At 40.1% G+C, this 19,174-nt stretch overlaps 3 protein-coding genes across 4 annotated transcripts in view; 1 reads left to right on the plus strand and 2 right to left on the minus strand.

Annotated features, from left to right (window-relative positions):
* LOC146459875 (patatin-like phospholipase domain-containing protein 7) overlaps window positions 1–19,174 on the minus strand; it is a 50,423-nt gene that overhangs the window by 13,290 nt on the left and 17,959 nt on the right. For both annotated transcript variants that reach the window (XM_085088646.1, XM_085088647.1), the window contains 10 exons: window positions 18,579–18,847; window positions 18,089–18,166; window positions 14,882–14,953; window positions 13,748–13,881; window positions 2,830–2,961; window positions 2,407–2,530; window positions 2,131–2,180; window positions 1,432–1,495; window positions 1,004–1,088; window positions 585–716 (listed from right to left, as the gene is read on the minus strand). In XM_085088646.1, the coding sequence (XP_084944772.1) occupies window positions 585–716; window positions 1,004–1,088; window positions 1,432–1,495; window positions 2,131–2,180; window positions 2,407–2,530; window positions 2,830–2,961; window positions 13,748–13,881; window positions 14,882–14,953; window positions 18,089–18,166; window positions 18,579–18,847 (1,140 nt within the window). The remainder of the gene's footprint in view (window positions 1–584; window positions 717–1,003; window positions 1,089–1,431; window positions 1,496–2,130; window positions 2,181–2,406; window positions 2,531–2,829; window positions 2,962–13,747; window positions 13,882–14,881; window positions 14,954–18,088; window positions 18,167–18,578; window positions 18,848–19,174) is intronic.
* LOC146459876 (trace amine-associated receptor 7c-like) lies at window positions 5,924–7,796 on the minus strand. Its single transcript, XM_085088673.1, has one exon. It carries the CDS (start codon window positions 7,664–7,666, stop codon window positions 6,704–6,706), a length of 963 nt encoding a protein of 320 aa, XP_084944799.1. The 5' UTR covers window positions 7,667–7,796; the 3' UTR covers window positions 5,924–6,703.
* Window positions 10,523–13,730, plus strand: LOC146459877 (trace amine-associated receptor 7e-like). Its single transcript, XM_085088674.1, has one exon. The coding sequence runs from the start codon at window positions 10,716–10,718 to the stop codon at window positions 11,676–11,678; it is 963 nt and encodes a 320-aa protein (XP_084944800.1). The 5' UTR covers window positions 10,523–10,715; the 3' UTR covers window positions 11,679–13,730.

The raw sequence follows: 19,174 nt of genomic DNA on the forward strand, positions 1-19,174 counted from the left end.
TATATGTGAACAGAAATACAATAAAATTTCTTCTATCACATAAATACCATCGTCCAGTTAAGGCTGTAGTCAGTGAAGTGGGATCTAGAATTAAGGAATGAACTATTCGCTTTATGAACCACTACCATTTGTGGGGAGGGCGGGGGGGGGGGGGAGGGGGAGGGAGGCAATAACCAGATCAGCCCCCAGTTTGTAAATATTCAAAGGGATTGTGAGTTTGTAAGGAAGTTATACGTTAAAACAAATAAGACAATCAGCAATCGTTCAAAGAATAAGGACCACCATAAAATGCTTAGCGATTTACGACGCGGTTTTTCTCCCTAAATAACCTTGCAGTTTGTTTGTTTGTTTATAAGTTGGTTGATTGGTTGTCTAGGTAGCTTCTTCTTTGCTACCCTGCGAGCAGAGAATCCTTCGATATTCCGAGAAAAATGGTCCTCTTCCCGATTTTTCTAGGAAAATCGGAGGGATCTCAGCTCGCAGGCTACTTCTGTGCCCGTTTGCTGCTTCTTTAATGTTCGTTTGATTCTTTGTTTGCATAGATGGTTGGCTTGTTTGTTTGTTCGTTCGTTTCTCTTACTTACCTATAGAGTGAAGAGCTAAACTGAGTTCAAATGAGAAATTGGATATGGGTACATCTTCAGACGCAGGTACAATGGCCACTGTGCCGAGATTTGATCCGCCAAAAATCTGATTATCCACCGGCATATGATTTTCTAAGAAACAAAAACAAAATAAAGGTGAGTGCAAAATTGTTGAGAAATCGCGAATTTCAGACACATTCCACAGAATTAAGCCGGAGATTTTCTTTATCCCTTCCTGGATAAGATGCCTGCTAATATGCCAGAATTTTGTTGAGTTCCTTTTAGTAATTTTACAGGAGCAATTTATCCGCGTGGTAAAAAGAGGTTTGGAACGTTAAGCAGCAACAACAGAACAAAATGTTGTAAAAATGAAAAACTAATGGTCTGAATGTTGGGAAAGTGACTTTGTGCCGCCATACCGAGTAATGTTTCACTTCTTGCATTACTCCGTCTGTACTGTCCAAGCAGTCTTTCACCTAGCAGATGAATGAGGCGTGCAACGACCTAAAGAACAAGGAGAACAGGTTATATATGCGAACTACAGAAAGATAGTAAATGCAAGGGTGGACAATGTAATATGACTAAGCTGAAATCAGTTTGCCACGGGTATAGGACTACGACAAAAACAAGTGAGTCAATGACCTCGTCAGAGTGTTAATTGCGTCTGACTCCCTAAAAACTGAAAGAGCGCGTTCACAGGAAAGTAGAAAGTTGAAGATAGAGGAAGATGGCATCGCACATAGCGTAATGTTAGCGAGGGGATTATTATAAGGTTCACATACATTCTACCGAAGATATCACTATAGACATACAGCGTTCAAAAGCCAGCAAAGGAAACCAAGTTTACCTGTGGAAAATGTCTCTTAATTGTATTAAGTAGTCCATCCGGAAGAACCGCCAACTCCGTATCCCTACGAGGAAATAATGATTTGATTATAAAATGTTACACTTCTGCACAGTTCAAGTGACAGCGAAGAAAGCAAATTCTATCAGAAAGTAGATAACTGGTTTTAAGGTTCTGGCGCCAGTTGCACAAACCAACTTAAGTTAAGAGGAACCTTCTCACGCGCCATCGTGAATTACTAAGCCGATAGCCGATAAACGCATGAAAAAAACATACACCTACACGCACAGAACGCCCTGACAATGAAGGTTTCTTACAATTAATTAGGAAACTTAAGCATAGACGTTCGCGAGCCACAGACGGCAACCGGCAATTAAATTTCGCTCTTCATTTAGTTTTACAGCGATTTGACGCCATCGTGTTTGTAACGTGAAGCCACAGACGTCAAAAAAGAGCTTTTCCCATCCGTGGTGAAGAGCAAACCCGCGGCTAGAAAAGGAAACATTAGACACCAATTTTATTTGCCGTCCGAGGCTCACGACGTCTGTGCTTTAAGTTCCCTAACAGCTCAAAAGGAAAACCAGTTTTTCCGGTTCCTATCCTCAAAAACTCCTTAATACAAACAAACAAACAAACAAACAAACAAACAGGAAAACGCACACAAAAAAAAAAGCACGAAAAGACGCAACAAAATAGACAAACCGAATGGCGTGAACAGTCGTCGCTCTCGGAGCTTGTGTTAGAACTTCCACCTGAAATCGTTCAAGAAATCGTTCGAGTTAATCGAACTCTTTATAAAACCATTACAAAATGCTTCGTCTTTATCATGCCCTTAATACTAAAAGCTGTCGCCAAACGTTCATTTTTAGTTGGATGAATGTTGCGTCACGTTGAATGACGTTTAGCCGTGCGTCCAACATTGTTATGCAAGAAATACTGTGTACAATCTTAGAAACGTTTGCTGCGGCTGAAACTTACCACGCCCATGAGTTCTCCGCGGCCAGCCTCGCGGTCCAGTTCCTTCTTACCATTGCTCAGCGTAACAACTGATCTCAGACGGCCATTTAACACAATATAAATACAGTTGGACTGTTCGCCTTGTCTGCAATTCAAAACCAGCCAATTTCCACGGTTAAATCCTTTGTATTGGTGTAATTGACATAAATCTGCAGACAATTTTCAGACTATGGATAAATTCAAACATAGTCTCCTATGAAAAGTTTAGTTTTAAAAGATGCAAACAGTTGCGAATTTCGTTGAAAATAACTGGGCGCAAAAAAAAACAATAACAGCAACTTCCGAGTAGTAACTATTAATTACACATGTAAGCGGAGTGCGTTTCGCATGCATGCATTTTTAGATACTCTTTCTGAATTTGGCTTGCAGACAAAAAAATAGCACCTGTAAACTGCTCTGCCGGCTTCCACGTGCATCCAGTCCAAGGCATAATCGATTTGCCTCAGGAAAGGAGAGAGATGGCTGATGAGTGAATGCGCCACGTTTAACACCACTCTGGGCTTCTGACGTATTACACTGAAAACAAAATAAACAATCAGTCAATCAATCAATCAATAGGGACCTTAAGCAGCGACGACGACGACGAGGTTGTCAGAAAAAAATAGTTTTAACTAGCAAAACAGTGGCTCTGCACGTCCATTATACACTTTGGTACATTTCTTTGCCGTCCTCTGCAAAACAACAACGTGAAATGACCAAATTTAAGGTTTTATGGAGAACGTCAACTCATGATGATTAATTTTCTTTTCTCTTTCTGAACTTTAAAGGCGCCCCTACGACGTTAGGTCCTCGATAGTCGGCCACATTACACAACCTTAGAGAGTATAAACATCGCGAATTTATTCAGAAGACGCGAAGGTATTTTTTTTTTACGTTCCATTTTTGTCATCTCTGCTTAAGGTCCCTAACGTCAATCACAAGACACCAGAGGTCCAGTGCGGGAGGGGGGGGGGGGGGGGGAGGGCGGCTATCCTCCCCAAAGGAAGCGTTTATGCAAAGATCGCATAACCTTACAACAACAATGGACTCTGTTAACAATTTTTGGTGATTATACAATTTGACCTTTTATTGTATGAGTTAAAAAGAACACTGTCACGGATATTTTTCTTGCTTTTTCCGTCAAAACTGCTGAAATATTTGACAAACTACTTTTCTCTAACATGAAATTGTTGTTAGACTGAAATCATGATCAGTTTTAGCGATTTCTTCCCAACTACACAATCCGGCCATTTCCATCCTAGTCATCCGCAGCCATAGATAATTGATAGTTTCCGTGTACTAGTGTGGTTGTTGTTAACAAAACTGGACCATTATTTTAACATTTCCATTGATACAGATATATCTTTCTACTTTTCAAAGGGATGCAAAGATAGGTGACACTGCACCTTTAACACACGTCAATATTGTCGACAATTCTGCATCATTTTCCGATGCCAAAAAAAAAATAAATAAAAAGAGAAACATTCAGTTCATATTGAGCTGTGGAGGCATTGCAAGTGGTGGAGTACTTTAAAAACTCGTAACAGACTTTCCATGTCTATGGTTGCTGCCTGGTCTTGGCCTTCTTGTCTTTTTCCACAAACAGAAAACTCTTCTCCAAATTGTCTGTCTCTTCCCCAGTGTATGACTACCGTATAAAATGATTTTTTATTTTATTTTATTTTATTTTATTGCCTCATGAAATGCCGCGATAATGGCGATAACTGTGATTAATGCACTGTAAAATCATTACGAACAGCGATGTGAGGTTGATTCAGTTAAAATAAGATTCAGAGGCTAATAGGATTTCCTTTCGGGTGTCCGCTTTCGTGAGCTTAAAAGCAAAGGAAAAGTCCAAATCGTAAATCCTGAAAGTGTCCGCGGCCACTTACGGGAATGTGTAAATACAGAGTTTATATGGGAGTTCAAAGGGGGTTTTGTGAAGGCGGTTGTAAACGGCCAGTTCTCCTAAGACAACGCGACAACTCTTGGGCCTTACGATAAACTCCACTAAGTGACCATTCGACACGTGACCAATGTTACCATGGAGGGTCAACTGTACAACAAAATCTCATCCAGGGGGAGTGGTAATATTTCCATTCATTTCATGTTAGGTATCCTCTGATGGACTAGCATCCCACCAAAGGGTGGACTCCAAAGCTGGACACCTTATGACGTTTACACAATACTCATAAACCTGACGTAGCCAAGAACAGAAGCTCATTTGTTGGGAAGAGAATTAAAAGAATAGATCCAGAGCTCCATGTAGGCAGAGAACAGCGTTTTGAACGCTATCGTGACATAAAGCACTAATTTGAAAGCGGTTAGCTGTCACTTGTTGTCATGGCTACCACTAAGAAATAAGTTCAAAAATTACCATTTCCGTCAGCTAACCCTCGTTAGTGTAGTGAAAATGGATAGCAGAAAAATGGATAACAACCCGGGTTCGAGGCGTACACTATTTTGATTTTAACTTGTCGTTTTGCTGTTAAGTTTCAAGCAATTTTTCTGTTGTGTAATTGTGGTCGCCCCAACTCAAACAAATTAAGCTGAATTTACACGAAAAAAAAATTTCCATAGTATCAGAAAAAGTGTTACCCTCCATAACTTAATGCATTTCTGGTTAAAACAACGTTTTGTTGTATACCTTGTAGTTACAAACATAGGCAAAAAGTGCCTGACATTTAGCTTGGCCTTGCAAAATCTTCTGACAGTTTTGATCTAAGATGTTATCATTATTAGCTGTAAGCTACTTGCAGATAACCAAACCGTTTCCTGTCAAATGTTAAATAGACGAACGACATTTAATTAAAATGGAGAAGGCAATTAACCCTATTCTGTAATTACCACCACAAGGTTAAAAGTAGATTGTATCACGAAAGAGCGCATGAGAAAAAGAATCAAGTTTACATCCTAAAAGATTGGTGCGTGTGTAATCAAAGTACAAATTATCATCATGGCTACATTTCTACCGTTTCTTGATCCCCCTTGATGATTTAACAAGGTTTATTCAACAGCGCAGCATCCGGAGTGGTGGAAAATAATAACATATTTGACCATAAAATTGGCACAAGCGCGTCACCTGCCTGACAGTGGTCCCTTAAAGAACCAAACTACAGCGATAAACTTAAAGCACATTTTCAATTTTCTTGAATATAAAGCATGAAAATGTAACTTCTCGGTTTTTTCTTCGTTTCGTTTTTTATCGATAACCTGAGGAAGATCAACTACAAATTTAATTCGCAATCTACCGCAAGCACGAGCAACTTACCAATAAAACAAAAGTTTAGCATGACAAGTTCAAATACCTTGAGCACCTTTTCATAAAGACAGGCCGTCTAAAACCAGCAACCAGGACCAACTATGCCCGCGTAAGCTAATTCCTAGAGTATATAAACTCCACGTTTTTACACACAAGGCTACATTGTAAATATAACGGAGATTGCCGATTATACAAACACCTGTTCCCGTTAATTTATACCATGTAAGCATTGGCTAATATCTATTAAGGGAAAACGTCGAAAATGTCAAGTAAGCGGTGAATCATAAATACACAAAATTCACTCTGGTAAAGTTCAAGACACGGGGGATAAGCAAAGGGAAAAAAAAAGGTTACGTTAATAAAAGACGCAACATCAAGCCAAAAGTCGTTAGGTGTTTAACATAATATTAATGGAGAGTCAAACGAAGTTTATACAATGTTCCATGTCTGAAGACGAAATTTCTGAGCACTCTGATGACAGCTATCAAAAGTAAAGACTTCCTTATACAACCGTTTATTTTTCTGTACAAGAGTGATCTACCTTTTAAATCAATACATGAAATCATTCATCGAAATGTAAGTTATAAACCTGGCACTATTTGTTATCTTAAGTGTTCTGTCGTGTAAAGAGGCCTTATCAGATGACAACCTGAATAAAATTCGAGAGTGCCAAAAATTAAATGAAAGCTTCATTGCAGGGCATTTACCGACGGTGAGTAGTAATACGGCGACATCATTTTTTTTTGTCCCTGGGAAATTCGACACCCTAGGAAAGTTGCACTAAATATTAAAAGAAAAACAAACATGGTAGCCTTTCATCACACCGTTCTTGCTTGAAAGGTTTTATCTCCCTCCAATTAGAATAAGAACAATGAGTCACATTATAATTATGGTTCAAACCTTTTTGGTCCAAATAAACCTCTAAATGGTGAAAACAAAAGTAGCTATTTTGACGCGCTGTTCCTCAACTTTGTTTACTTGTATTTATTTTGTTTCACGTAAACTTGCAGAACATTGTCAAATTTTACATATAACGCTACTTGATGCCGATCCCGTTTGTGGCCGTACACTTATAGATGTTTGCTTGGTTGTGTCGCGTCTGATGCCAAAAACACGCCGCATTTCACTTCTGAACTCCTTGTTCCTCAGTGAATACAGCCATGGGTTGATTCCAGATGATGCGAAGGCTACCAGCTCTACCCAAAGCCAGACCAAACGCATATTCTGCTTCACACAGTAATCCGTCGTCGTCAAGTGCACAAAAGATGTTATTAAGCTGGGAAACCAGGAAATGACGAATAGAGCTACAACGAAACCCACCGTCTTGGCAGCTTTTCGGTTTCGAGCTCCTTCAGTAACGAGCTGAACCCTTCGAAGGTGAGCATGTTGTGTTGAAATTTTCCTGCATTGCCTTCTCGCTAGCAGAAAGATACGATAGTAACAGAACATGATCAAAATCATCGGAAGGAGAATGGTTATTATCGTAACACACATCCACAGTGTTGGCAGGTTTGCGGGATTCGTAACCCAGACTCGTGACAAACCAAACGCGATGGATGCGATCCACACAAATGACATTGCAGCATAACATCGTTTGTAAGTCACAATCTGGTTGTACAGGAGAGCGGAACGAACGGCGATGTATCTATCCAAGCTCACAACACACAAGCTGAAAGTTGTTGTCACACTCGTTTGAATCCACAACAGGTCAATGGCTATCTTGAGAGCGTGGTTATAAGGGCGAGGTGTTAAAATACACCGCGCTATCCATACTGGGTCGATCACCAGCCCTACCAAGAGATCCGCCAAAGCTAATGAGCTGACGAGTAAGTTAGAAATGGTTCTGACAGTGCGGCATTTGTAAATCACCCAAAGAAAAGCTCCGTTACCAAGAATAGTAGGCAGTGCAATGATACCGTACAGCAAGGCGAGGGTAATTGATGATGGAAACGATAACTTGTTACTACAGAGATTTGTCATATCTCGAGTTTGACCCACCGAAGAAGTAAGGGATCGATTGATGGCCCGCTTTCAGTATTTGATAAAAACCTTTGGGCGTCACGTGATACACACCCTTGTAATTGTTTGAAAATACATCGAATTTTGAAACACCCGCCCCATTTTGAGAAACCCTCATCGTAGAAGGATATGTGTCAATTAACAAACCTTCCATTATCCGCAAAAAGAGATAAAAGCACGGTGTAGCGGTGTAAGAAACCCATTAATATATACATGAATAACGCGCTAAACCAGCAAATTAATTAAAAATTTTGGTCGCAAACAAAATGGGACATGAATAGCAATTTCCGCTTGGGTTTCTACGCGAAAAATCAAAAAACAAAAAATAAATGTGAAAAACCTTTCCGGCTTTGTCAAAGCTGTGAGATCTGTCTCCGAAAGCGACATACGCCTTTTAATCATGCTTCCTTGAATTGAATTATTTATTTACTTAATTTTTTCATGACACTCATTTTTTCGCGTTTACAAAGCTCGAAAGTAAACTCACACTCTCTTAATTTGATCGCTTGCCAGCGCACGTGTAAATCAAAAACTCACTGAATGTAAACGGATCGTTGATTGGTTATAACTGAACATGATTATCCCATATATCAGAGTCGATGAATGGCTGCATGTGAAATAGTCAGAACCATAGAAGCCAACTGAAATTGCCAAAGAAACTCTTTGTGAAAACAGCTGTATAAATTCGCAAACGCATTCGTGCCAGTTAAGAGGAATAATAACCACTTTAAACTTGTACTGCAAAAAGATTCTACTTAAAGTCCAAGAGTGAAATCGTCGAAGACAGAAGGATGCAGCTCATAGTTATCAGCGAGGACGCGTTTTTTCCCAGAAAGTTGCTGCCTAAAGACACTCATCCTATCTTCCGGATACAACCGACGAGAGATAAGCCACTGTCTTTTCCTTGACAACTGTTGTACGCCGTACTTAATTGCTAAATAGGTGGTCTTCGCACAGTATTGGGCGAGTCTGGCGCGTGGGCAAGAGAAGCGGACTTCCTCATTAACAATGTAGACAAGAAAAGGGACGCGTAGTTTTACGTCGATGTTGATGACAACGAACTTCTACTGTTAAACGGATTCTTCCACTTAGAACGTTCACACCTGAAAACGTTTTACATGTAGCACAATTTAGAGCAAATGAGTTGCAGAGAACTATCACCCTTTGTGTTTTGCATTAGAATGGATGGGACCCAGCTTACAGCTTACCAAAACGCCATAAGTACGACCGCATGCTAGCTTTGTTTCTTACGCTCACTTTTCTTGTGGCCCAGTCATTTTGTTGTCCGTTAACCCCATCAATCCGACCACATGGAATGCGACCGTGAACGGCCACCTTTCGGAGTCCTAAGTGTCATGTTCTTTATCAGTTGCAAATGACGGCGATAACAGCAAACACAAATTAAAAACAGAAAAATCAGCTATCTTCTTAATCTGCATTTGGTAGCCGCTTTAAATGTCATTTTACTTTCGAATTCATGCCACCTTAATCTTTTCTTTTGTCTACAAAAGTAAACACCACTAAAATTCCATGGCTCGATGACATGAAACGATGTCATCTTATTACCGGGACTCTACTAAATTTACTTGTTTATTTTGCTGTGCAGGGCTATCGTGAAACAACATTTATTCATAGTTTTTCTGCTCTACACTGCAAATACTAAGCTGTTTAGTTTTCATTGGCAAAAGTGTTGGCTTCTGAACATGTTGCTGATTAATCTTTTATGTTACTCCCACTGTTATTTGGGCTTGACACCAGATGTTTACTATAATAACGGCAGAAATTTAGATATTAAAAGAAAATTCCTTTTTGCGTTATCTCTAACGGATATATGTCCATCTTAGCTATTTTATATTTGCGCACAACCGACAGAAACATCGTTCGACACAAAGGACAGCAGAACTCAAAATTAATTATAAACAGATTAAGCATCAAGAACACGGTAAACGTGACCACGTAATCATTATTTTCGCGCAATTTTTAAAGTTTACTGCCTGTTGTTTGCCTGATTTCAAAGAAAGGTCAGCTTACAAATTTGTAACCGTTCTGTCACAATGATCTACTACCTTGCTTTATATTCTAAAATATTTTTACATTCTAAAACTAGTAATAATCAAAGATAGTAGGCAGTGCGTTCGATGATCTCGATTCCAGGCTCTCTCTCCTTTGCTAAGTTGGTGGGGATGCCAGATACGCCTCCCAAAATGTCCCATACAATCTCGACTCCAAACGCAATTAGGTGTGCGTTCTTTCTACGAAAGGTTGGTTGCCTGACAGCTATTACAAAATGAGTCCAAGAAACGCGGTTAGAAGTCTTGAACGATGATTATTTATTTCTTTTTTGGGGGTTTGTTTGCGCACGTCAAACCAGCAGCCTGGCATCTAAAAGTTTTAAATTATTACATTGACCCCAAGATGGTGTTTGACGATTGCGATGCTGTGACAGCCAATAGACGGTTCATAGATAGACAGTAAAATGAAACTGAAAGGACCAAGCCTTGTACTTCATTACTATTGATAACGAGCTGAGAGTACAGTCGGTGAAGCATTTAAATTAAAAGTTGGCCTCCTTTCAAATTCATCCAATCACCTGCAAAGGACTTTCAATCAATGGTGCAATCACAGTTGCCAGACATTAATATCGAGAAACATAAGAGGCCGCTGGCAAAAAGTCGAAAACATCCCTTTGAAAAACAAACAATCGTTTTCATAACGGTTGATTGATTTTGAGAATTTAACATAAGCTCTGAAGGCGATTTGGCTAGTTCATGCATTCGAGTATTCGTGAAAGAAAGAATGGCAAAAAGCTCTCGCATTTAGCGTGACCTGAGCAAGAAATCGAGGCTAAACGTATAGTAGCTGATACTAAAGAAGGTGCAACCAAAACTGTCAAATGGCCAAAACAACAGTCAAAACAGGTGTTCTGCATACTCAAACAGTCATTCATATCAGTTTGTCGCCGCAGAAAAGGAATTAACAACCCGACGACTGCTTGATTCAAACTTAAAACATGGGATATTCATGCAGTGAGGAATTATCGCTTCCATCATCGATTAGCCTCGCCTTGCTGTACGGTTTCATCGCGCTCCCTGCTATTCTTGGTAACGGAGCTTTTCTTTGGGTGATTTACAAATGCCGCGCTCTCAGAACCATTTCTAACTTACTCGTCAGCTCATTAGCTTTGGCGGATCTCTTAGTAGGGCTGGTGATCGATCCAGTATGGATAGCGCGGTGTGTTACTACACCTCGCGCATCGAACCACCCGCTCCAAATGGCCATCGGTTGCCTCTGGATTCAAACGAGTGTGACAACAACTTTCAGCTTGTGTGTTGTGAGCTTGGATAGATACATCGCCGTTCGTTCCGCTCTCCGGTACAACCAGATTGTAACACATGAACGGTGTTACGCTGCAGTTTCATTTGTATGGATCGCATCCATCGCGTTTGGTTTGTCACGAGTCTGGGTAACAAATCCCGCAAACCTGCCAACACTGTGGATGTTTGTTACGATAATAACCATTTTCCTGCCGATGATTCTGATCATATTTTGTTACTATCGTATCTTGGTGCTAGCGAGAAGGCAATCCAGGAAAATCTGTACGCTGAATGCTCACCTCCAACGGAATCAACTCGTCGCCGAAGGAATTCGAAATCGAAAAACTGCTAAGACTGTAGGTTTCGTTGTAGCGCTGTTTGTTATTTCCTGGCTTCCCAGCTTGGTAGTGTCTTTTATCGACCTGACAACGAGCGATTATTGTGCAAAGCAAAAAATGGAATTAGTCTGGCTTTGGGTAGAGGTGGTAGCTTTCACATCCTCTGGAATCAATCCATGGCTGTATTCATTAAGAAACAACGAGTTCAGAAACGAAATGCGACGTGTTTTTGGTATCAGGCGCGACACAACAACTCGAATAGTCTGTCGTAACCAAACACACTCGCAATCGGGAGTTGGGGACAATGTTACGGTAGATTAAATCGCTTATCAGGTATTCTCAAGAAAACTCCTCACTGAGAAACTGTTCGAACGGGTTTTTACGGCGTGTTAACTTCAGAAAAAATTTAAAACTTCGAGAGACTAAACTACAACTTTCAATGTACCTTGACCTTGAGGTAGCGTCAAATTACAGATTTCTAAAATGGAATTGCTAGAGCACGAGAAAACACAGCAAGAGAGTACCGTGTATTTTTAAAACATATTTTCCTTTACACGGTCACCATCAAGAATCTCCGAGCATCAACAAACTGCATGTAAAGTCAGAACTGCCTTGTGAATGCGGCATGCTGGACAGTATCACAGAACACCATTGCGTGCACAATAAACAGAACAACACAGAACACTCTCCAATAGCTATTAAACACGCATTTGAATAAGAGATTTAATCCAGACTCAAACGATAGCAAAAGCTTTGTATGGCGGGATTTAAAACAAAACTAAACAACAGTTAACAGGAGAGAAACTTTTCAACGTAAAATAATCTTCAATCTTGAAAGCTATAGTTTTATTTAGAGGCAGATTGCTGGAGTCATATTAATTTTGACACACATTGACAGCCATCGCTAACAAGCGTGTGGTGGAGCAGATTTACATATGAATTAAAAGGCTATTTCTTAATATAAAAACCACGGCGTAGCCCCACGTCAGGCAAAATACACCATTTTGTCAATGGCTTTAATTTTCAAGTTAAACAACAGAGACAAGAAAAGGACCGCCTTGAACGACAACTAAATCCACATTTAGTGTTCCCGTGTATTTAAAACCGAAATTATAAATAATAATAAAAAGAAAACGCATTATCAATTTATACTTCTTGTCACGCAAATAAGTTAAAAACTCATTAACAACAAGAGCGTTACAATACCAGTGGATAAATTGTCCCTGGCTTAATTTTCACGGGCCGTGAAAAGAAAAGAAAATCCCGTGAGAATGTTATGATTGCTAGTTTTATTTTTTCTTTAGTTTCTACTTTTTTCTTGTCAGAATTCTCTGGGTCCATTAAAAACTTCTTTGAGTACATTAAAATATGTGCAACATTGGTTGTATATGAATATTCTGTTCCAGATGTTCAAATATTGGAAAGCGGCGCGAAGTAATTTGCGATGCGCGCGAAAAAACGAGAAGAGACTGAGAACAGACTCTCTCCAGTCTCTTCGCCTTTATAATTCCTTTGCATCGCAGTTTACCTTGCGCTGCAACCCACTTTCTGAACGCCTGGAACAGGCTGTTCAATGGGCACCATTATGTCAGAAGTTTGTTGAGTTAACTTTTAATAAAATACGCATTTGTTCCATCCCATGGTCACTCCACCCTGTCGCGACATTGCGTGACCAAACATGGTGTGAAAAAGAACCATAGAAGATAGATAGTTTTTAAAATGAATATAACTTTGCAACCCAAGGGTTGAAGTAAGTTATATTTACAGGAGAAGGTTTAAAAAATATATATAATAATAATATAACAAACACCTTAAATCACTATGATAATGACTAAGTGCTAACATTAAATGGATCTTGAGGTAATAAGTTACTAAAAAGGCATAATTCTTAAAAATGATAAAAATGAAGGGTTTACATCATGTAACCTTAAGTGGGTTAAAAACAATAAAACTATTTCGAAATCTGTTTGTCTTGAAAGCCGGATTGAACTGGCGCCCTTTCTGAGATTATAATGCTTAGCATTTTGTGGGGGCAGTAAATTCCTGAGCTTGCTCTCTTTGTTATCTAAGATTTTCTTGAACAATTTGTCCGTTAGGGCTTACCTTCGGTCTGACAGAGTTACAAGCCTTGTCTTAACAAGCGCTTCATCATACATAAAGCAAGGGAAAATGATACGCATGGAGAGTATGATACTTAGATTGTAGATACTTAGATTATACGGTAACACTAATAGAAAATAAGCGAAAACTGTTGTAGTGGATGCGAAGATTGTCACAGTAAACCAGTTGCCATTTATTGGGAGTTAACTGCGTTTATTGCCGATACGTACAGCCCTCAACGCCTCCTATTCTATTTTCACTTAGAAGTTGGAATATTTTTCGTTATTTACCTGTAAAAGTTAGTTTTACTCATGATGACCACGTGACACTGCTTGCTTGCTTTGACGTTAAAGAAAGAAGGTTCTCCAGTCACAACTGCCAGGACACCAACAAACTCTCCAGGGTGGGCTGTGTACAGGTGGTACTACAAAACAAACGGAACAAATTCCACGAAATTGTCCCGCAAAGTTCGCAAACTCCTGAAGTAAGGGTTGAAACTCACTGACATTATTATAATTGATAGATGTATTTGTTGGTGTTGTTGTTGTTGTTGTTGTCGTTGTGTGTGTATGTGTTTTTGGTTTTGTTTGTTTGTTTGTTTGTTTTCACTTAGTGACACAGGCATACTTTGAAAAAAGAAAATCCGAGTTCCCCCAACAGGAGTCGAACCTTTGACCTTCCGATTACTAGTTCAGATGCTCTATCAATGAGCTACAGGAGACTCGTGGAAGCTAGGCCATGCTAGGATTTGAATGTCGATAAGTGATATTTGTGAAAGAAATTTGATGTTATGTTCTACGTTTACAAGCTCAAGGGCGTTCGAGCATCCTTTCTGTTCGCACAATTCATGCCACGCCCATTTGTGTCTCCAAATTAGTATGGGATTTTTCCAGGCTATAAGGCATTGACACATTAATAAAGTTTCTATTCTATTCTATACGCCACGTTGAAGAAATCTGAACACAAAAAACGCTGATAGTCATTGCGTTGCATTTGTCTGGACTTACCTCTATTACATGACGGTAACCTCTGCTGTTGTTGTTGTTGTTGTTGTTGTTGTTGTTGTTGTTGTTTTTGTTTTTGTTCGTTGTTTGTTTTGGTTTTTGCTTTGTCTTGTTTTTGGTTTGTTTGTTTGTTTGTTCATTTGTTTTTTCCTTTAACAGACCTGATTCTCTACCCATTGTTTTAAGAAACTAGTGTAAAACGTATAAGTTCGCAATCAAAAGATTTACGTATTTAGAATGTTTTGAAAGGCAACATAGCCTGTAAACGACCACCGTTTGTAATTCTGACTGCGTGAATGGGTGCTTAAGAGACACCCAAAGCTATATCAGTTTATATCGATCCGATTCGTCTGCGTGATGTTATGAAGTTTTCGTTGTGCCCTAGGCACGCCTACATCTCTAACAAATACACTAGGCTACCTCTTGGTCGTCGCTTAGGCTTCTCTGTGTTACTTCCAGCGAACCGGTGACAACAAAATACAAATTACAGTCCTGTGATAAAGATAGCAAAACAAACAGCGCTGTTAGTTTGAAAAAATGTAAATACACAACGAAAACTATCATCACTCAAGTCTATTGCATCTGGTTAGTATAGAGCGGATTTGTTATTCGCTGTCAATTAAAAATACATTTAGCTATCCCGTTGCTAAGATACACGGTTGCTACACAAGTACAGTTTGACTTCCGGCTTCCACTACCGACGAGTTCGCGCGCTTTTTCTCTAGCAAAAGTTTGAAGTTTTGTTTGCTCGTTTGTTGATCTGCTCACACCTTTTTCAGTCGATATTCATAGTTTATTCCTTTTTTTAACCAAAACATACTGTTTTGGTGTGGATTTGTCTTCAAATTTCAAGCTGAAGGAGGTAGGAGGAGTACAAAAAGACAAAATAGGGTCACATGTATGGAAGTAGCGATCCGTCCAGTCCTCAAGTTGAAAACGTCGGTGTTTTACAGCCAATTCCAGGCTCACTGGCTCAGCATTCAAAATATTCTAAACTGACCATCTCGAGCTATTTTGCCTCCAAACCCAAAGGACCAAGGTAATTAACTTTTTTGAAAAGTCATCGATCGAACAAAAGTTCACATACTAAGACCCCTCATCAACCCTATCGCTCCGTTTTACTATTTAGCAGTAATTTTAAAAGCTTAAAGACATATTGTAATCAAAGGAAACCCCCCAAACTGTCCTCACAATTTTTAACCATTTAGAATTGCCTTTGGCTACGTATGGTGAGGGTAGAAATGGATTGCACCTGGACAAAATTGGTGTTCTACGAACTTTTCGTGAACAAGAAAAGGTTAATAGGTTAAAGTGCATATCAACTGAAAAAAATTTTTTCATGAATTGGTAGGTGGTTATATCCTTATTCCGAAACGCACAAAAAAGAATAGTGCTAAAGAGGTAAAAAAAACCGTGTTTTGGCTGTTCAAAGTGACTTAAAATGCCCAAAGTGGTGTCTCCGGAAACTGGTAACGAGTTTAGCTCTGATGACGTAGCCAGTGGTTTCACGGCTCTGTTCACGCTTTGTTTTCTGCTATCGCGTGCTCGAAAATATCTTTGCGTGCTCAGTTCAGACCACGATAAAGTGAATGCTATACAGCTTTTGAAAATATGTCTGAAAGTGATGGTACGCTATCCTCTGCTGAGTCCGTTTCGAGCCAAGAAACATCCAACAGCACCGAGTCATCCGATGAAATGGAAGTAGTCGGACATGTGGAACCCTACGCAGGTGAACCGCTTGCTCACAGTAGTGATGAGGAGGAAGACACCGAGGAGGATCAAGATGGTCTTTCCCCGAGGGAATTTTCGAATTCCCCTAGGAATTTTCGATCCTTTTAACGAGTATAAATCCTAAGAAAAGAGCGCGTTTATTTGAAATGATATCGAGAACTCATCTCTATCATTTCTCAGGAATCGGCAGCTGAAGAGATCCACAAGATTAGGATCGAAACCGCGGTCTTGCCTGACCATTGCCTAAAATGCCACAGAATTTACTAACGGCTGAAGGACTCGTAGCAGCCCCTAGCCAGAGCAACACAGAAGAATTGCCTCAGTAATCAGTCTAAGGCGTAATCAAAACACAGGAGGAAAATACTAAGCTCCTGCAACATAAACACAAGCTTCATAGTTACAGAGCGGAGCGATATCAAAAAACACAGCCGTACTGAACTAAAGCGGCCTCTAATAGCCCTCAAATTAACGCATTGTACAGCTTTTAAAGAAGCTACAATGCTAAAGAAAGGATCAAGAGACAAATAACCGTGATAAGTAACACAACATCTTGCCACAAAAGCAAATAGCCGGGCCCGGCAATACAAAAGCTGCAAGATACTGATTATTACACGGTTCAAATCCTATCCTTACAAAGATAAAAAGAGAGGCTATACTGTCGCAAGACACACTGAAATGAGCCATACGAAGCCTGAACCAATTGCTACAAACGGCATAAGAACGACAGTCGCTAAACAGAAACAACAAGAGGTCAAATAGATAGAAAGCAAAACCCAGAAATGACCTTTGAGATCAAAATCCAAAACATGCGACATTTAAGCACATGGCTTTTTTCAGTGACTATCACGCAAATCCACCAAACCATAAATGGTATTTAATAAGAACAAAATACAGCGCTAAAAGAAAAGTTACAGGGAGCACCGCTCATACAAGGGAGGGCTTTCCCTGAAAGACATACTCGTTATAGCAAAACTATAACTGAACATGGCTAACAACACGCGAGTGGGAGTCGCGCAGGCCTATCTTCTTTCCTTTTTACACTGTTTATAAAACAGCTCTCATCGAAATGAGCCGAACACAAACATGAGGACTCCTTCGGGACGAAATCTTTCCGATGAATGCGCACAAAACGTGTCCACTTTGCACGTAACTTCTTGTCCGACGGAAAGTAATGCATTGTGATGTTCGGTGTCCCTGTCTTGTTATCACAGTTTATTTTACCGGGGCCACCGGCCGAGCAATAGTTCTTACCCCCTTTCTTTGCCTTCTTCTACGCCATAATACTCGTGCTTTCGAATGTGCTTGCGTGGTTTCTGAATACTCGTGCTTTCGAATGTGCTTTCGCGCTTTCCGAACCACTGGCTACGTCAAATCCAGGGAAATCTGATCGCTTTGACCGAGCGCAAGATGGAGACACTTCGAAGCGCAAATTTCGAACTTTGAGGCGAGCAAAATACCCCATAAAAGAGCTTTAGTTAGTTTAAAACCGGATATTTCGATTAATGAGGATATAAACAAACACATAAGTCAAACTTGTTTTTTATTCCATATACACTTTTAAGTTTCAGCACAGTTTGGGCCCAAGAAAAACGTAAAAAAAATCCCCAGGATATCGCCTCGTTAAAGGAAAAGCCATCAGAAAGTTGCCGCATAATAATCAAGCACGAGGAACAAAAGCGGTCAAATGTTGACTGTTCGGGTAAGTTCAGATTATTGATTCTTGACATAAATCTTACAAGAAATGTGCACTGCCCACAGTAAGCAATCTGAGTTAGTCGAGGCGAGCAGTGGTTTCAAGCAATATTCACAGAACAAGAGAAAGAAAAAATTAAATTAAGTTAGGTATACAGACAATATAATGTATTATGCGAAATAAGACTCTGTAGACTTCCTTACCACATCAGCTTGCTTTATAAGGACTGTGCCTGCGGGAATACATGCTATGGAAAGAATGCCTTCCAGTAGAGAAGGGTCCTGGAAAAAAAGAAGCCGCAAGTAGTGTAAGTAGAACCCGGTCTCATATCTATCGACCTGTAAAATCGTAGCGGTGGAAAGCAGTAGTAGAAGCCTGATTGAACTAAGATTAGAGCTAAGTTGTAGAAAATCCTGCTCGTTTAATAAACTATCCTACCGCGCGCATTTTGACCAAAACAATTTTCAGTCTGGATCAGCTTGCAATAATCGTGACAAGATGCAGAGTAATGTCGCCTGTAATAGGTTGATTTAGCAACAGAACGGGAACGTCAGGTTGACAACGGCGCACGTAAGAAGAATACCCATAAGACAATCGAAAAAGACTCAAGCCCAGACTATTCCGCGCGTTCTCGCTTCCTCAAATGCCGTTCCCGTTCTGTTGCTACATCAGCCTAATGAGAGACAAACGTACCGGCAAATCAAGGTTCTTGGCAATCTCACTAGCCGCCGTCTTCATCATCTTGTCCTCCTCCTCTGGGTCCATCGTAAGGAATTGTTTGGACAGGTCCTCGCTCACGGGGGTGCAAGGAAAGTCAAAGCGTCCCTCCAGGGACGTGGGGCTGGTTTCATTGTCACTCAGCTCCAAGTCAAACATGGCCGAGCGGCTGGGGGATTCTGGGAAACTGGGGACGCGCGCTCGCCCAAGTGCCGCGTCAAAGTCGGATAACGAGTGGAGGATATCTACAAGTAATAAAAATGGTTCTATTTACACTACCGGGGCCCGGTTGTTCGAAAGCCGATTAACGCTAATCCGGGATTAAAAAATTAACCGAGGTTTTAATCTCGCTCATTAGAAATGATTTTAAAAGCTAATTTTAAGCTAACGCTAAAGAAAAGTCTAAGGCAAAACTGAGGAATAAAAGTCTTTTTGAAGAGTTTTCATTAATTAGTAATTAAACTCGAATCAAAGTTCACGTTAACCCAGGATTAGCTTAGTCAGCCTTTGAACAACTGGGCCCGGAGAGCCGTTTGTTTGTCTTCTGTCTGTCTGTCTGGTTTCTGTCTTTC

The sequence above is a fragment of the Pavona decussata genome, unplaced genomic scaffold, assembly GCF_977016875.1.
Source record: "Pavona decussata unplaced genomic scaffold, jaPavDecu1.1 SCAFFOLD_215, whole genome shotgun sequence".
Classification (NCBI taxonomy): Eukaryota; Metazoa; Cnidaria; class Anthozoa; order Scleractinia; family Agariciidae; genus Pavona; species Pavona decussata.